The sequence below is a fragment of the Chrysochloris asiatica genome, unplaced genomic scaffold, assembly GCF_000296735.1.
Source record: "Chrysochloris asiatica unplaced genomic scaffold, ChrAsi1.0 scaffold00123, whole genome shotgun sequence".
NCBI classification, from domain to species: domain Eukaryota; kingdom Metazoa; phylum Chordata; class Mammalia; order Afrosoricida; family Chrysochloridae; genus Chrysochloris; species Chrysochloris asiatica.
In genome coordinates, this window is record NW_006408641.1 from 10,029,082 (window position 1) to 10,047,942 (window position 18,861).

The 18,861-nt window shown below is 39.5% G+C and overlaps 1 protein-coding gene across 2 annotated transcripts in view; it reads right to left on the reverse strand.

The window, feature by feature from the left end:
• Positions 1-18,861, reverse strand: part of CLASP1 (cytoplasmic linker associated protein 1) — a 304,172-nt gene that overhangs the window by 242,681 nt on the left and 42,630 nt on the right. For both annotated transcript variants that reach the window (XM_006868737.1, XM_006868736.1), the window contains exons 3-4: positions 14,841-14,848; positions 13,224-13,703 (exon numbers count right to left, since the gene is read on the reverse strand). Coding sequence is in view for 1 of the 2 variants with exons in the window: in XM_006868736.1 (XP_006868798.1) it covers positions 13,224-13,418 (195 nt within the window). In the remaining variant the exon portion in view is untranslated. The remainder of the gene's footprint in view (positions 1-13,223; positions 13,704-14,840; positions 14,849-18,861) is intronic.

Below are 18,861 nucleotides of genomic sequence, written 5' to 3' on the forward strand. Positions count from 1 at the left end.
GCATCACTGCTTCTCTGGGTAGGGTCCCACTCTCCGCTCTTCTCCATTGGTGGTCCTAGGGACCTCCACTCCTAGACTGAAAAGTTAATCACTTCCCTCCTTGCTACAAAACATTTTCCTTTACATTCTCAACCCTCACAATCAGTCCTAATAACAATTATTCACTATTGTATCACAAGAGACCTATCCGCATTCACTGAAACCCATTTGTCATAAATGCAACATGTAAGCCTCCACTGGCAAATAGGTGGTAGCTGTCTATGAGAAGCACTGACCAGGAATGGACAATGGGTCTCCCGTACAAAAAAGGTAAGCTGCAGATGATACATTCAACTATTAAAACCAAAAGGCTGCATCTGGTTCATCACTTCTGACTTGCAGTTCCTGAGACTTGGGGCCCAACAGCTCTTGTAGCTGAGTTCATTGACAGTCTGAGTGAGGAACCCAAAAGGGGAGACTACATGAGTGAAGAGAGAATCCTTCAAGCTGACCTCTGAACTATGGATTTGTGACTTGCCAGTCTCCACAATTGTGTGACCATTTCCTTTGACACAGAACTGTGTTCTGTGCGTCGCTGCAGAACCCTGGGACCTGAGGAAGGGGGGAGGGGTGGTTGCCATCAAGGACATGGAGTGGTAGAACTTGTTAGAAGAGTCAGACATTTGGGATCTCTTCAACCTCCACCTTAGGAATCCTGGTGTGACACAGTAGGATAAACACTGGACTTCAAGATCAGAGAGGTTCAATCTCCCCAGTCACTCCGTGGAAATCCTATATTAGGGTCACTATGAGTTGGAGCCCACTTGACAGCACTTAATAGCCACAACAATGTAAGGACTAGCTTCATGCTGATCTTTTTTTTTTAAAAAAAAGTATACGTGCTTTGTAAATGTTATGTTAGTTATACCTCAACATAGTTTTTTAAAATAAGTATTTGTTAATTATGCCAGGCAGTTTATTGAAATATTATTTTCTGGATTTTGTGGTATTTGTCAGTTTTTTATATTTATAATTTCTCATTCTAAATAAATTTTTTTTAACCTTTAAAAAAAAACATAAAATGTACATTAGCTTCTATTATTGAAAGGGAAAAGGAGATTTATTTTATTTTATTTTTTTTTAAAGATCAGTTTCCAGATTTTGGTAAAGTAACAAGTAATAGTCTCTCAGGTCCTAAGTTCACTCATGTCACCAGTGTTTGTGCTGCAGTAAACAGGTTCCAGGCTTTGGGTTCCAGATATGACAAGGCAGGTTGTCACACTTGAAAAGTTCATGAACAAGTACAACTGCTCCGCACTGTGTAGGACTAGAACCCCAGGAAAAGGCCAGTGACTAGCACACCACCCATATTAGGTCCAACATTATATCTTGAGATAACCTAGTCCAACATTGGCACTGCAGATAACGAAGTGACTTGTTCATAGCTGGCAAGCAAGTTAGTAGTTGCCAGGGGTGGACTCACATTACACAAAGCCATTGGACCTTTTTTCTCAGTTCTTTCCAGTGGTATCAATATGGGAAGCTAATGAATGGGACTGACCAGATCAAGAGGGACTTCCTGAGGGTCCTATATTGACTAAACCTCATAAGAGATGGCCACATAAGGAAGCCAAGAAGAGTCCTGAACAAGGAGGCTTAGATGGACTGACTGGTTGGTGTAAACGAAAAACAATAGTGAACCTCTCTGTAGGACATGGAAGTTTTCACTGTGACCCATCACAGACCCCACTGTATGCACCTCATTTGCACCCTTTTTGGTTGTAATATTAAGTAATACTAATTATGATTTATGGTATGCACTCCATGAATTCTGTGAGTATTTGCAGAGAATTAACGAACCCAGAGATAGAGAGCCAGCAGGCACTGGCATGTCTTCCTGGGTTTGAAAGAAGTTGTCCTTCTAACATATGAGCTGGGACCTACCTCCAAATGACTTCTCATCTGTTGAGCTCCACCCTTGCTCTGGATGGCTAGGGTTAAGAGTGTATCCTGGCTTACTGCAAAATCGAACCCTGTCTTCCTGACTTTCCTTCACGTGGTGCTGCCTTTGCTTAGGAACAACTTCAAGAAGGCACTATTTCTTACTATTTCACTCCTTTGTAACGTTGCAAATACTACCCAATTTTCAACATTCTAGCGTCCCACAAAATTCCGCCTATTTCTTCTAGGAGCCCTGGTGTGATGCTGTAGGATAAGCACTGGACCATATGGTGAATTTGAATCACAGGGCTCAAACCCACCAGCTGCTCCTTGGAAACCCTATACAGGGTCACTTTGGGTAAGAAACCAACTTGATGACACTTAACAACAACAGCTATTGGAAACACTATACTGTATGATACCAATGTGATATTTCTCTGTTTCCTACTATGAGCTCTTGAAGATAGGACCCATGTCTTGACACACTGCTATCATCTGAGCAACATGCCAAGCTAATATTCTGAGAAGCTGGCTAGATGAAGAACGCAGCATCAAGAACTGGAAGAGACGAATGACCAACCAGCTAAGGCATATGATACAATCTTGCTTGCTGAAAACAAGAGGACTTATAGCACTTATAGATGAAGATCAGAGACTACAGCCTAAAATATGGATTATACCTCAAGATAAAAAATTCCTTACAACTAGACCAACAAGCAACATCATGATAAACGGAGAAATGATTGACATTGTCAAGGATTTCATTTTATTGGAATCAACACTCACAGAAGCAGCAGTCAAGAAATCAAACTACATGATGCATTAGGCAAATCCGCTACAAAAGACCTCTTTAAAGTATAAAAGAGCAAAGACATCACTTTGAGAACAAAGATGAGCCTGACCTAGGGTTCTCTTCTTTTTTTTTTTCATTTTAAACATATGCTTATATTTTATGCATTTCAAGTTGAAATACCATTATACCTTTTTAAACAATTATATTCCATCTTATTCTAAGTGTGTTGTTGTTGTTGTTGTTGTTGTTGTTGCTGCTGCTGCTAAGTGCCGTTGAGTCAGTTCTGACCCATAGCGACACTGTATAGGGTTTCTGAAGAGTGGCTGGTGAGCTTGAACCACCTACCTTGCGGTTCAAATCAACCTTTCAGTCCAGTACATTAACCCAAGACTCCATTGTAAGTGTGGTGGTGGTGGTTATGTGCCGTGGAGTCAGTTCCGACTCATAGCGACCCTTGTACAGGGTTTCCAAGTCTGTAAATCTTTACGAGAGCAAAAAGCCTCATCTTTCTCCCGCGGAACAGCTGGTAGTTTCAAACTGCTGACCTTGAGGTTCGCAGCCCAAGTCGTAACCACTACATTACTAGAGCTCCTTCAAGAATTAAAGACAACTGCATAAATCCTCATAAAACTCTCATGCTTTCTTTTAAATGAATTTTTTTTTTTTTTACAGATCATTAGTCCCACATTCAATAAATCATACATTTCACGTCATTACAATGACTGCAATCTCCTCCGTGTACCAACAGTTAACATAACAGTACTTACATCTATTCACTTAACGCTTGTACTCTGTTGTCTACCACTACCTTCATCATTCCTGTACCAAGCTCCCTTTTGTTATATATTGTCTTCCCCACCACCCAAGTCCTGGTGTGGGCACTGTAGAATAAGTACTGAACCGAAAGATTGGTTTGAACTGCAAAGTCGGCTGTTCAAACTCACCAGCCACTCCTTGGAAACCTTAGGTTGCTATGAGTCGGAATCGACTCGACAATACTTAATAACAACAACAACATCACCCAAGTTAACATGTGTCTATCCTCTATCTGGTGTGGTGTTATAGGATAAGCACTGGACCACAAGGTTGGTTTAAATCGTAAGGTCAGCAGTTAAAACCACTGGGAAACCCTATAGAGAGACCTATGAGTTGGAAGCAACTTGACAATGCTTAACAACAACAACCCTCTACCCAGTGAATAATTTCCTTCCCTCCCACCTTGGTCCCCATCAGAGAAGGCTTCTTTTACCAAGAAAGTGGTCTCATACAATTATTTGTCCTTTTGTGGTTGCTTTTGGTTCAGAATCCAGAGAACACAACTTAGTATTTTTCATACAGTTGGTATGATTATTACAAATTACCTAAATTTCTGTTAATCTGAAAATGTCCTAATTTTACCACCATATTTGTCAAGCAGCTTTGCTGAGTAAATGATTCTTAGTTGGCAATTTTTTTTTTCTTTCAAGAGTTTTATATGTGTCATCCCATTGCCTTCTTGCCTAGATGGTTTCTGGTGACAAATCAGAGCTTGGTCTTATTGGTTATTTTTTGTAGGTAACTTTACATTTTTCCTGAGCTGCTCTTAGGATTCTCTCTGTTTGTGGTTTGGGAAAGTTTGATTATGAAATGTCTTGGTAATTTTCTTTGGGGTCTATCACATTTAGCATTCATTAAGCTTCTTGAATCTTATTGTCTTTCCTGATGTTAGAACTTTCATCAACTCTTCAATAATTTTCTCCTTGCTTTTTACGGTCTCTTCCTGTTCCGGAATTCCAATTTCCTGTAAGTTATTCCTCTTGATGGTATCTCAAATCTCAGGCTTTCTCTCGATTTTTTCATTCTCTCATCAGATTGTTCTTAACATGGATTGTTCTTCTACCATACTAGTATTGAGAGATTCATCTTCAATCTCACTAATTCGAGCTACCATTGATTCAAACCTATTCCTTTGCCTTTTACTAAGATTTCTGAAATCTTAGTATCAAATTTCGGTCTTTTTATTTGCAACTTTTGTATTCTTTCAAATTTTTCATGAATTTCTGTCTTCTGTTCTTGTAGTGTCTTCTTGAATTCTTCTGAAGTTTTTGTTTCTGTTCGCTTTGCTCCATCATTATGTCAATCCATTTAAGGTACATAAGCATCATTCTTTTGAATTCTTTCTCAGGTAGTTCATTATCTTTTTGTCTTCAAAAACATTTTCTGGCTCTGCTTCTTGGTAATTTTTTTCTTCTTCTTTTTTGAGCCACTCTGTTTTTTGTGTGTGAACTTAAATCTTCTGAGATCATATTCTGGTGCCGTATTTTTATTTAATTGACAATTGTAGGTTAGTGTTCTTAGGTGCGTGTGATTAGAGAATAGAAACATGGACACTGTTTTCAGTTCACCATGTAGGGTGGGTTTGGCTGATGTCTATCACTGGTCATTTGGTATTGTTTGTTGCTAAGTGTCATCAAGCCAGTTCCAACCCCTAGTAACCCTATACAGGGTTTCTAAGAAGTGGCTGGTGAGCTTGAACCACTGACCATGCAGTTCAAACCGACTTTGCAGTCCAGCGTATTAACCCACAGCGCCACACCAGAACTCCAGATCAGTTGGTATAGGAGCTGGTTACTGGCTCTTCTTATCCAGCATGTGGAGCTGCAGAAGGTACGGCTGTGGCTAAGTTGTATGGGCATGGCTATTGTCTCCCGTCAGGTGGGGCAGGAGGAAAAAACACACAGGAAAACAGCAAAACAAGAAAAAAGCTAACAGTGAAAGCAGAATATAATAAGAGAAAAAAAGAAAAACAAAAATAGGCAGCAACAAGAAAAAAAGAACATAAACTAAAAAGAGAAAAAGGGGACAGGAAAATAAAGCTGTACAAGGAAAAAAATTAGAGAAAATACAAAAAAAACAACACTGGAGAAAAAGCAGAACAGGTATTATGAAAAGAGAATGAGACTAGAGAATTGTAAAGAAAAATCAAGAGGAAAAGACGGTGGAGACGAGAAACAAGAAAAGAAGAAAAATAAACAAGGGAAGGAAAAGACGAAAAAGACAAACAAAATCAACTAAACAACAAAAGGAAAAATGAACAGCCAAAACCCAAAGCTGTTGTTGGACGTACAGAAGCGAAAATTTCTGGGGAGCTCCTGCTGGCCATGGACTTTACAAGGTGGGTGGAGGAAGGATGTGTCCACTGAGTACCCTCCCCTAGATGGAGTTCCTGCAGGCCTAGGTGCTGTCGATGTTCACAGTACCCAACCCAGAGTGGTTCGTGAAGACCCTTCAGGTTGCTAGTTTCAGTGTCTGTCAGCACACCAGAGGGCAGCTGGGGGCAGGGAGGCTGAGCAAGTCTAATTTTGGCCTGGAGGCTCTGTGGGTTCTGGAGATCTGGAGAAGAGCCCGTCTGAACCCAGGTGCCAAGGCAGCACAATAGACATCCACCTCACACTGGCTGAATCTTCAAAGCTCAGAACTCCAGGACAGCAGAGTCTGTGATGGGGGTAGATGATTGTGGGAGGGCAGCCTCACGTCTGTTTATCCAGGGGAGTGTGGGGAACAAGAAGGATTATACCTTTTACATCAGTCATGTTAATCTGCTCACGAAAGTTCAAGATGGTCGCTCTGTCTCCCTCTTTCAATGTCCCTGCTGAGCTGCTCTTTCCAGTAGGTATTAAATTTACTTCTCTAACCTTTCTCTGAATCTCAGAATTCCACGAATGTCCTCTGTATGTGTTTCATTTGGCCTTCCGTATCTTTGTTGTTGAGGGTCTGTATAAAGTATCTGCCTAGTCCACCATCTTGTCAGAAATTCAACTCTATGCTATTTGCAGTCATTTCATATGCAAGTGAAAGCTGGACAGTGAATAAGGAAGACTGGAGAAGAATTGATCCCTTTGAATTATGGTGTTGGCAAAGAAATATTGACTGTGCTCATGGGGACCAGAAGAACAACCAAATCTGTACTGGAAGCAGTACACCTAGAATGCTTCTTGGAAGGCCAGCATAGTAGAATTTTAATCTTATGTACTTTGGACATATTATCAAGTAAGAACAATCTCTGAAGAAGGACATCATGCTTGGTCAAGTAGAAAGTCAACAAAAAAACAGGAAGACCCTCAAAGAGATGGAGTAACATAATGGGCTCAAACACAGCAACAACTGTGAGGCTGGAGCAGGACTGGGCAGTGACGTTCTGCTGTACACAGGGTTGCTATGAGTAGGAGTCAAATCAACAGTACCTAACAACAACAAACATTTGAGTGCTTCCATGTGGCAGGCATGTGTAAACTTTGTATGTGCCCTCTCATTCAATTCCTCATAATTCAATGATCCCCACTCTATAGAAGGGGAAACTGAAACTAGAAGAGGTTAAGAGAGTTTACACAAGTAGGGTTACACACCCAATTAATATAATTGCTGCCAATAAGTTGTACCAGTTGCTGAGGCTTAAAAACAACCAAAACCTCAGGGGCTTAGATTTCAAGTTTTGGAAGTTTAGGGTCATGGTTTCATGGGACATCCCAGTTAATTAGTCTAAGACTGTATTCAGTGCTTCTCTTCTATATACTAGTTTGTTGTGTAATTCCTATAATTTTCAAAGTATACAAGCAGTCACTCAAGGTACAACAACTGGTCTCTATTCACCTAGCACAACAGACAAAAGAAAGTCAGGAATGGGGGAAGATATGCACTGTGTGGTTAATTGCCTTCATGAAAAACTGTCTTCTTGGTCATGAGACCAGAAGAATGGTATGGTCCTGGCTACCACTACTAAATGTTTTGATCAAATATTTTATAGCAGAATCCTGATCAAAAGGGGGAAAATGTGGAACAGAAATCAGACTTTCCCAGAATCCAAACTGGAGCCATGGAAGCTGGATGAAGTCCTGAAACTACTGCCCTGAGATAACCTTTAAATTTTAAGCCAAAATTATCCCCTGATGTCTTCTTAAAGTCAAACAGCTTTAACTTAAATAGTAAAAAACTATAGCTTTGAGCTTTATGCGCTTTTAAGAACTATCTATATGGGATCAAACTGAATACAGCAACTCAAATGATTAGACAAGAATCTTAGAAGGCAATGATGTTGTTGTTGTTGTTGTTAAGTGCCGTCGAGTCGGTTTCGACCCATAGCAACCCTGAACAGGAAACCCTATTAGACAAGAATCTTAGAAGGCAATGACAGTGGAAGAGAAAGAATTTGGAAAAAGCGGTGGGAATGGGTGCACAACTATGAAAACATAATCACTGTCATAAAATTGTACATGCAGAAACTGATTAATTAATTGTTGTATCTTCTGCTATGTAAACTTGCAACCATAGAAATAAATTATAAAATAAAAAAAGCTTATGGATTATAGCAGACTATGTAGATGCCTTATTAAACATTCATGCTACCCCAATCTCTCTCCCAACCTCACTCCTAACAGTCACCCAATATTGTTCAATTATCTACATATGGCCACACTTCATTCAAGGCAAGTTTGACCTCTTCTTGACAATGCTGTGAAGTACTGTCGAATCAGTTCCAACTCATAGTGACCCTGATAAGGCTTCCAACCTTGCAGTTGGAAGTCCAGTGCTTATTCTACAGCACTATACCAGAACTCTATAACATTGTTGCAGTTGTTAAGCACCGTGAAATCAGTTTCAACTCATATCAACCCAGTATAGGGTTGCTGAGGCTTCGTATCTTTTACAAGAGCAGCTGGTGGGCTTGAACCGCCGACCTTGTGATTCGAAGCCCAGTGCTTATCTTATGGTGCTATCTTGCTGCCCCTCCAAACACTGTTGTTAAGGGCCATTGAGTCAGTTTCGACTTAGCAACCTTGCAGTTCAAACCAACACTACAGTCCAGTGCATTATCCTGTGATACCACACCAATTTAAAATCAATCACGGACATCAATTCCATTTTTCCAAAGATGCTAGAATGGGCATGCAAAGACATTATAGTCAATGAAATGTAATAAAGTCTGCTGGGGAGCACAGAAGAAAGGCAAGAGGCACATACAAAAAGATACTCTGTTTTTCCAGGGCATTGCCTTATTGATTCCCGAGCTTATTTTTGAGATACTACATTTCTTCATAGTAACATTCAAGCTGATTAAGCCCGAGTTTGGGTACTCTCAACCAGGAGCATCCAGCTACAGGTATACCTCAGAGACACTGCAGGTTCCATTTGAGATCACCACAATAAAGCCAGATCACAATAAAGTCAGTTATGGAAAATGTTTTGTTTCCTAGTACATATCAGAGCTATGCTTATACTGTAGCCTATTAGGAGTCAATAGCACTACAAAAAAAGTTTGAAATGCTATGAAAATTAACAAAATGTGACCCACAGACATGAAACAAGCACATGCTTCTAGAAATAGGGTGCCAGTACACTTTTTCGATGCAGGATTGTCATAAATCTTCATCTTGTAAAATCACAGCATCTATGAAGTACAATAAAGTGAAGCAAACAATGTGTGCCTGTATATACAAAGTTGTGAATTCAGACAGACAAAGTGGCTGCATAACCCTCAAAAATTTAACAACTAATCTCTCTGTAGAGCCAGCATACCTGCTATTTGGCACCATAAAAAGCAGTTGTTAAATGAATGAAACAAAATTTAACCTCAGCTTTCAGGAAGAATAAATATCAAGTTGTAAGTAAAAAATTAAAGTCTTAGGTAACACCCTTAAGTAATATAGTCTGCTCTCTCTTAAATGATTGTGGTTGTTAAGTGCCATCAAGTTGGTTCTGACTCATAGCAACCCTGTATAGAGTTTCTGAGGAGCAGGTGGTGGATATGAACCATGGACCTTGCTGTTAGCTGTCCAGTGATCATCCCAATCCCACATCAGACTACTAAATGATAACAAAGGTTAATGCATTTGGAAAACAGAATCCATACCAGAGCAAACAAAATAATCTTGTAAACACCAGTCTCAAATCTCAGCAGATTGGATGAATAAAAGAACATACAAAAGATTCTCTAAGACTCTTTGACATATCAATAGCACGTGCTAGGTCTTTGCACATTTCATTATAATATTTGACTTTGTCTTCTCGAGCTGCCCTTTGAAACATTCTGTTCAACTCATTTTCCTCCTCATTTCTTCCATTTGCTTTATCATCTCTGTGCTGGAGAGCAAGGTTTGATCTCTTCTGACATATGTTTTGGTGTTTTCCTTCTTTCTTGTCTTATCTTCTTAATGATCATTTGCTTTCTTCTTGTTTGATGTTCTTGATATTATCCCACAATTCTTCTAGTGTCTACTCCATCAAATCTGTAATTCGGATGATATCTAAATTCACAGGGGATATGTTAAAGGCCAAATTTTGGCACTCGTGAACTTGTTTTAGTTTTCTTCAGCTTCAGTCTGAATTTGCATATGAGCAATTGATGATATGTTCCACAGTGTGCCCTGGCCTTATTTTGGCTAGTGATATGGATCTTTTCCACCATGTCTTTCCACAGATGTAGTCAATTTGATTTCTGTGTATTCCATCTGATGAGATACACGCTAACAGTCGTCTATTATGTTGTTTAAGAAAGGTATTTGCAATGAAAAAGTCATTACTCTTGCAAAATTCTGACATGTGATCTCTCCAGCATCATTTCTATCACCAAGGCCATTATTTACCAACCACTAATCCCCTTCCAACCTTTGCATTCCAATCACTAGTAATTATCAAAACATCTTGATGGCATGCTTAATCAATTTCAGACTGAAGAAGTTGGAAGAATTCTCCAATTTCATCATCGATGACTTTAGTGGTTGTTGCATAAATTTGAATAGCTGGTAATATTAACTGGTCTTCCTTGTAGACATATGGATACTATCCTATCATAGACAGCACTGTACTACAAGATGTGTTTGAAATGTTCTTTTTGATGATGGACGTGACACCATTCCTCTTCAATTTGTCATTTCCGGCATAGTAAACCATGTGACTGTCAGATTCAAAATGGCCAATACCAGTCCATTTCAGTTCACTAATTCCTAGGATATCAATGTTTTTATGTTTCATTTCATTTTTGACATCTTCCAGTTTTCCTAGATTCATACTTCATACATTCCATGTTTTGATACGATGAAATGTGCAAAGACCTGGAGTTAGAAAACCAAAAGGAAAGAAAATGCTCAGCATTTCTCAAGCTGAAATAACTGAGGAAAAATTCAAGCCTAGACTTGTAATGGTCAAAATACTGAATGATGCAGAAAGCATCAAAAGAAGACAGAAGGAATACACAGAGTCACTATAACAGAAAGAGATAGTTGAGGTTCAAACCATTTCAAGAGGTAGCATACAATCAAGAGCCAGTGATACTAAAGGAAGAAGCCTCCGGGAATTGATGGAATACAAATTGAAATCTTTCAACAAACGGATGTAGCACTGGATACTCATCCACACGAAGAAATTTGGAAGATAATTATCTGGCCGACTGTAAGAGATCTACATTTGTGCTCATTCCAAAGAGCAGTGACCCAACGGAAGGTGGAAATCATTGGACAATATCATTAATATCTCATGCAAGCAAAATTTTGCTAAAGATAATTCAAAAAGAGCTGCAACAGTATATTGACAGAGAACTTCCAGAGGTTGAAACTGGACTCCGAAGAGGATGTCGAACAAGAGATATCACCAGTGACATCAGATGGATCTTGGCTGCAAGCAGAGAATACCAGAAAGATGTTTATAAGTGCTTTATTAACTACGCAAAGGCTTTCAATTATGTAGCTCATGACAAGCTATGGACAGCATTGCAAAGAATGAGTATTACGGAATGCTTAACTGTGCTCATGAGGAATCTGTACATGGACAAATAAGGAGTTGTTTGAATAGAACAAGAGGACACTGAATGGTTTAAAATTGGAAAAGGTGTGCACCAAGGTTGTATTCTTTCACCATACTTATTCAATCTGTATGCTGAGCAAATAATCCAAGAAACTGAATTATATGAAGACAATGACATCAGGGTTGGCGGAAGACTGATTAACAATCTATGATATGCGAATGTTACAACCTTGCTTGCTGAAAACAAAGAAGACTTAAAATACTGATGAAGATCAAAGACCACTGCCTTTAGTATGGATGGCACCTCAATGTAAAGAAAACAAAAATCCTCATCATGGGAGCAAGTAACAACATCCATATAAATGGAGAAAAGAACTGAAGTTGTCAAAGACATTTTGCTTGGATCAACCATCAACCCTCATAGAAGAGACAGTCAAGAAATCTAGCAACATATTGCATTTAGGCAAATCTGCTGCTCAAGACCTATTTAAAGTGTTCAAGAGCATAGATGTCAATTTGAGGACTAAGGTGTGCCTAACCCAAGTAATAAGATTTTCAACAGCCTCATAAGCATGTGAAAGTTGAACAATGGATAAGGAAGACAGTAGATTAATTGATACATTTGAGTTATGGTATTGGAGGAGAATGTTAAAAGTACCATAGACTGCAAAGAAAAGAACAAACAAATCTGTTTTGGAAGAAGTACAGTCGGAAGCCAGGATGCCCAGACTTCATCTCTCATACTTCAGACATCTTATCAGGAGGGACCAGTCCCTGGAGAACATCATGCTTCATTAAGTAGAGAGTCTGTGAAAAAGAGGAAGACCCCTAACAAGATGGACAGGCACAGTGGCGGCAGCAATGGGCTCAAGTGTAGCAAACGACTGTGAGGTTGTTGGCACCGGACCAGGCAGTGTTTAATTCTATTGTGCATAAGACCACTCTGAATGGGTATCGGCACGACAACAACTAACAGCAACATAACACCTGCTGCCAATTATGCATGCAAACTTCCCACTTTTCCTTTCATCTCAACATGATCCAAAGGGGCCATCTTCTTGGCATACTAGAAGACAGTACGTTCGTTGTGGGCCAAAGAAGAGAATGACACCTTTTTGTACTTCAAATCCAGTCTAGTTTTTATTCATGAGAGCTCAGTCCTTGTATGATACAATGGTCGGCCTTCACAAGTCACTTGAGCCATATGACCCTACTCCCAAGAGCACATGAAGAGCTCTAGAACCTGAAGGATGTCCTCTAGACCATTGCACACAGGTCACAGAACAGCCCATGACAAACCATCCTACTCCTGGACCAACTTCAAAACAGCAACCTAAAGGTGGAATATTTCACATCCAATTCCTAATTCCATCTCACAAAGAAAACCAATGAAGACACTTGTCATTCATGCAGGGCCACTCACCAAGGTATTTTTTCTCATAACCCACCTGTTGCAAGATATAACATACACTTTCAATTTAAGGCTGCAAGTGCTTATAATCTTCTCTTTATCACTTGGCCTTTTCTTATAGTTCTAAAGGATAATTTTTTTTTTTTTTAAAACTCTCCCGCAGAAATCAAAGAAAACTCTACTTGCTCGAGAATAAAATACCAAAAATGCCAAAAGCCATAACCTGTCTACCTTTGTCTTACTGGAAGCCACGGGGGCACGCTGATAGCTCACAAATTGGACCAATTTGATCCAAGGTAGTGCAGACATCTCAGTAAAGCTTACCTTGTAGTTGCTAGAGTTCACCCAAGAGGTAGCAAGTCCATCCACAAGTTTATCTAACATGGTCTGGTCATGCTCAAGGTCAGCCGACTTCTGTTTGTCTGAGAAATAATCTATAAGTTCTTGGCCAACCTGCAATCGCCTCCCCACATCCTTCTGCAACACCTGTGCCAAGCAGGACTCCATGCGAGGCTCCATGGTGGAATTCAAATCCAGATCCAGCAAAAGCTAGAGGGCAGTCAGGATGACTACCTCTTGGTAAACAGATACCGGAGGTTGTCTCTTTGTTTGCTGAAGGTTACTAAGAGCCTGTGTTTCAAAGATGCAATCCGGGGAATGGCAACAATGCACCATGTGTGTCTGAAGAGCAGCTGGTAGGATATTAAAAGTCCAATTTAAATAACTAGTAGAAGATAAAGGAGTGAGTGGCACAGTGATGCTATACTATCGGGTCTGAAATACTTCATAACTCAGCAGTCCATTCTGAAAAAATAAGAGAGAACAAAAATCAGCACAGATTCCTGAGACTTATAAAACATTAAATCAAAAACAAAGCAACTCATGTGTCAGTATCATTTATAATCAGAAATGGATTGAGAAGCAAAAACACATGGCAACCATATCTAAATAACATAAAATTACTTTTAACAGGAAGAACAGTGAAACCCAAAGAAGGGAGCCAATGACCTGCCTGCACAGTTGATGGGCAGATGTTTTTCACAATATCCCAGTTTGTAAATATTCCAGTCAGGATATCAATGACTCATTTTAGGTAGCATATTTATTTGCAGATTAAATTCTGCTTCCCACCAAGAACCTAACCTCTAGGTGAACTAGTATAGAATGTCAGCCATACCTTTGAATCTCACTGTTCTAAAACCTAAGTACTAGAAGTGGGATGGGTTCCTCTGTAGAAACACCATCACTCAAATCAAATCAAACAAATATTAACGTGCATAATGCTCAAAGTAGCCAACATGTGAACATTATGCACATTAACCCACACCAGATTGCTTGCTGCACAGCTTTACAGTGGAGTGAAGAGTAGCTACCCTTCAGCCCCAAAGACAAGAGAGAGACGAAAATAAGGAAACTAGTCCACTTTATGATCAATTATTGACAAGGTATTCTCAGTTGACAAGAGGACCATTTGAGCCTGGTGTTCTGCTATAAAATCAGGTGGTTTCAGAACCATGTCTTGGTAAGAACATAGGATATGAAAAGGAAAAAGCATAAAAACCATTTTAATTAGACAAACTGTAGTTATGGCCAGGTAATTGCTAGATGCAAACAATTATATACATTTATTTCTTACTTTGATTTCTTCTCTTTTTTATTCTAACCTAAGAACATTCACACACACACAAAATAGCCGATCTTCAAGATGTAGTACTAAATAGAGTGTTTGTCACAACAATAGAAGGTAAATCTGAACTTACAAACAAGTGAAATTAAAATTCTATGCAGGGCAATTCTTCCAAAACACAGTTTCTCTCTTTGTAATATGCCAGTACCGCCTCCATCATACCCCCAACGAAAGAACAACACTCTTCTAAGTTATAGAATCATAAACTTTTGATATCACTGTGATCAAAAGTTTATGATTCTATAACTTAGAACAGCGCTGTCTTTGTTTGGGGGTTGTGACGGAGGCAGTACTGGCATATTAGAAAGAGAAAGAGTAATTGTGCTCTGGAAGAGTTATCCTGCATAAAACTGGTTCAAGCTCACCAGCCACTCACTCCTCAGAAACTCTGTCCAGGGTCATTATGGGTCAAAATTGACTCGACAGCATTTAACAACAACAGCATTTAACAACAACAATGAATCAAGTAAGTCCAGTCATTCAGTGAGGAAATTCTTCTGCAAAACCCTTTGCATATGGTTACCCATCTTCTTCTTTATTGTTTTTCTAACAATGCAAGTGGGTAAACGTGAAGCAGCATTCAGCAAGACTATTTCACAAGGCAATTCTTCCTTAAAGGGAAGAGATTTCTGCTTTCCTGCCATTTGCACACCCTGAGATTAGTCTCTGCTTCATACATCTTTAAATGAATAAGAGCAAGCATTATGCTTCAATTCAACTTTTAGTTAGTAAATCATCTCCCATTCCTCTTCTGTAAAATAGTAATACAAAAAAGGTATCAGTGATAAGAGGAAAACTGGAAAACCCAACAGAATCTTTTCTTTCTGAGGCCAATATTAAGCCAAGAAACACGTCGATCAAGCCTCAGTCTTGTGGTGGATTAAAAATGGTCACAGATGCTACTCCTCTCCAACAAGAAGGAACCTAAGTCCCCTCCCACAGTGACTCAGGAGTTGGCCCTGACACTTGCCTTGACCAAAGGGGTAAGAGCAACTGTCAAAGCAAGTAAGTCCATGATTCATAAGCAAACTCTGGGGCTCGCCCTTTCAGAGCGCTGTCCTAAGACTGCCATGTTTTAAGGAAACTGGCCTACAGAAGAATGAGAGGCCACTTGGAGGAGAATCAAGATGTTCCAACAAACAGCCAACAGCCATAGCCAGACATGTGAGTCAGGCCATCTTGGAACATCCAGCCATTCTAAGCATCATCTGACTGCAGCCATACAAATAAATCTAAGGAGACAAATAGAAAAAACACAGAACTATAAGAAAAAAGATCTCATTGTTGTTTTGAGCCACAGAAGTTTGTTACACAGCAACAGAAAACCGATGCATTACTTCTTCTCCTAAACAGCTATCCTTCATCCTTAGTGAAAAGAATCTCATATCCTTTACTCCTTAGAGTGGCCTAGAACATTCAGATTTTAGTCAGTAATAATAATACCATTTTATTAAACATTCTATGCTAGGTGATTTATATATACTATCTCTAATTCTCCAACTCTAGAAATAGGTATTGACATCTCTATTTTACAGAAGAGGAAACTGATGTAAAGTGAGGTTAAGTAATTTTTCCAGGTTACATAGCCAGTGAATTTCCTTTCCCAGCCTTCAGATCTTTATAATTGGAAGTCTGGCCTCATTCAGTTTTTACTCAGGGGAAAGAAGTCTGACTTCAAGCCTAGCAAGGAAGCAATAGGCAGAAGAGCAAAGTCTCCATTCCTTAAGAAAATACTGGGAAAGATTTGATTCACCCAAGTCTCTCCACTGAGATTTTAAGACACACAAAAGCCACACTAGGTTCTCTTTTTCTTCTAATTAAAAAAAAAAACAAAAACAAACACCAATTGACTACTTATTAATGGTGTTGTGGTGGTATGCCGTGGAGTCGGTTCCGACTCATAGTAATCTTATATAGTGTTTCCGAAACTATAAATCTTTACAGGAGCAGAACACCTCATCTTTCTCCCACGGAACAGCTGGTAGTTTCAAAACGTTCACACTGCAGACCTTGAGGCTAGCAGTCTGACTCGTAATCATTATGCTGTTGTTGTACAACTTATTAAGTACAGCTTGTATGGAGCTCTGGTACCATAATGGTTACAAGTCAGGCTGCCAACCTCAAGGTCAGCAGTTCGAAACTACCAGCGGTTCCACGGGAGAAAGAAGAGGCATTCTGCTCCCATAAAGATTTACAGCCTCGGAAACCCTGTGCAGGGTCACTATGAGTCAGAACCGACTCCATAGTACTTAACAACAATGTGGAGCTGCAGAATCAGCACTGGACTGCGAACCACAAGGACAGTGGTTCAAACCCACCAGCTGCTCCTCAGAAACCCTGTACAGGGTTGCTATGAGTCAGAACTGACTCGAAGGCACTTCACAATAACAACACTTAGTCTTAGAAGCGCTGGTAGCTATTGGTAGATGTTGGCAAATCCAAGGAATAAAATAAAATAAAATTTTATTCCTTTTTTTCTGACCAGCGTACAACCCCAGGGACCCTCCCATATTTCAGGCAGTCTGAGCCCCAGGGAGGATATATATACAATATCCCAACTAGGGCAGTCTCTCACCCAAATCTGCAAAGTCAACCTAAGGGTGAGAGGAAGGGGGAGTAATTCATTGGCTACAGGGTAGACATATATTACCTCAAGTGACAGAGAGGGCAATTATACAAGGGGGGCTAGGGCAATACACAAGAAGAGCGAGAGTGGCAGATAAACAATGAAGATAGGGGAAGATATAAGGAGGTATGAATGGGCTAAATCGGATAGAGCTAAATAGTGATTTATACACAAAATGATTTGTACACAAAATACCCCATCAAGAACAGCAAAACTCAAAAAAAAAACCAAAACAACAAATGCTTGTGAGGATGTGGAGAGACTAGGACCCTTTGAAATTGCAGGTGGAATTGTAAAATGGTTCAACCACTATGAAAAACAATTTGGCACTTTATCAGAAAGTTGGAAATAGAAAAACTGTATGACCCAATAATTCCTCTACTTGGTATATGCTCACAAGAAACAAGAGCCATGACAGGAACAGATTTATGCAAACCAAGGCTCATCACTTCTTACAACAGCAAAAAGATGGAGAGAGCCTCAATGCCCATTAATGGAAGGATCAACAAACAAACTCTGTCTATATACACAATGGAATACTATGCTGTTCTGAAAAATAACGACTCTGTGAAACACTGCATAACACAACAGATGAAACTGGAGGACAATATATTCCACCAGAGAAAAGATGAGGCTTTCTGCTCCCATACAGATTTACAATCTTGGAGACCCTATACAGGGTTGCTATGAGTCAGAACCGACTTGACAGCACACAACCACCAACCACCACAAGGAAGACCAGTTAATACCACTTATTATTTAAATTTATGCACCAACCACGAGAGCCAGTAATGATGACACTGTCAAGAACTGTACCAATTTCTTCAGTCTGAAATTGATCAAATACGTTATCAGGATGGATTAATAATTACTAGTGATTGGAATGCAAAGGTTGGAAACAATCCGGAAGGATTAATAGTTGGAAAATAAGGCCTGTTGTTGTTGTGAAGTGCCGTCAAGTCAATTCTGACCCATAGCGACCCTGTATAGCTTTTCCATGGAGCAGCTGGTGAGCTCAAACCGCCAACCTTGCAGTTTAAATGGTTTTGCAGTCTGGCACATTAACCCACAGCACCACACCAGGACTCCAAATAAGGCCTAGGTGATAGAAATGATGCTGGAGATTACGCAATAGAATTTTGCAAGACCAATGAACTCTTCAATGAAAATACCTTTTTTTAAACAACATAAAAGACAATTGTACACATGGACCTCACCAGATGGAATACACAGAAATCAAATTGACTATGTCTGTAGAGACTGTGGAAAAGCTCCATATCATCAGCCAAAACAAGGCCAGGCACAGACCACAATTACTCATAAGCAAGTTCCAGATAAAGCTGAAAAAACTTAAAACAAGTCCATGAGAGCCAACATATGACCTAGAACATATCCCACATAAATTTAGAGATCATCTCAAGGACAAATTTGATACATTAAACACTAATGACAGAAAACAAAAAGAATTATGTGATGATATCAAGAGCATCATACAGGAAGAAAGCTAAAGGTCATTAAGAAGACAAGGAATGAAAGAAAAGGCCAAAATGGACGTCAGAAGAAACTTTGAAACTTGTTCTCCAGCGTAGAGATGCTAAAGCAAATGGAAGACATGAGGAAGAAAAAGAACTGAACAGAAAATTTCAAAG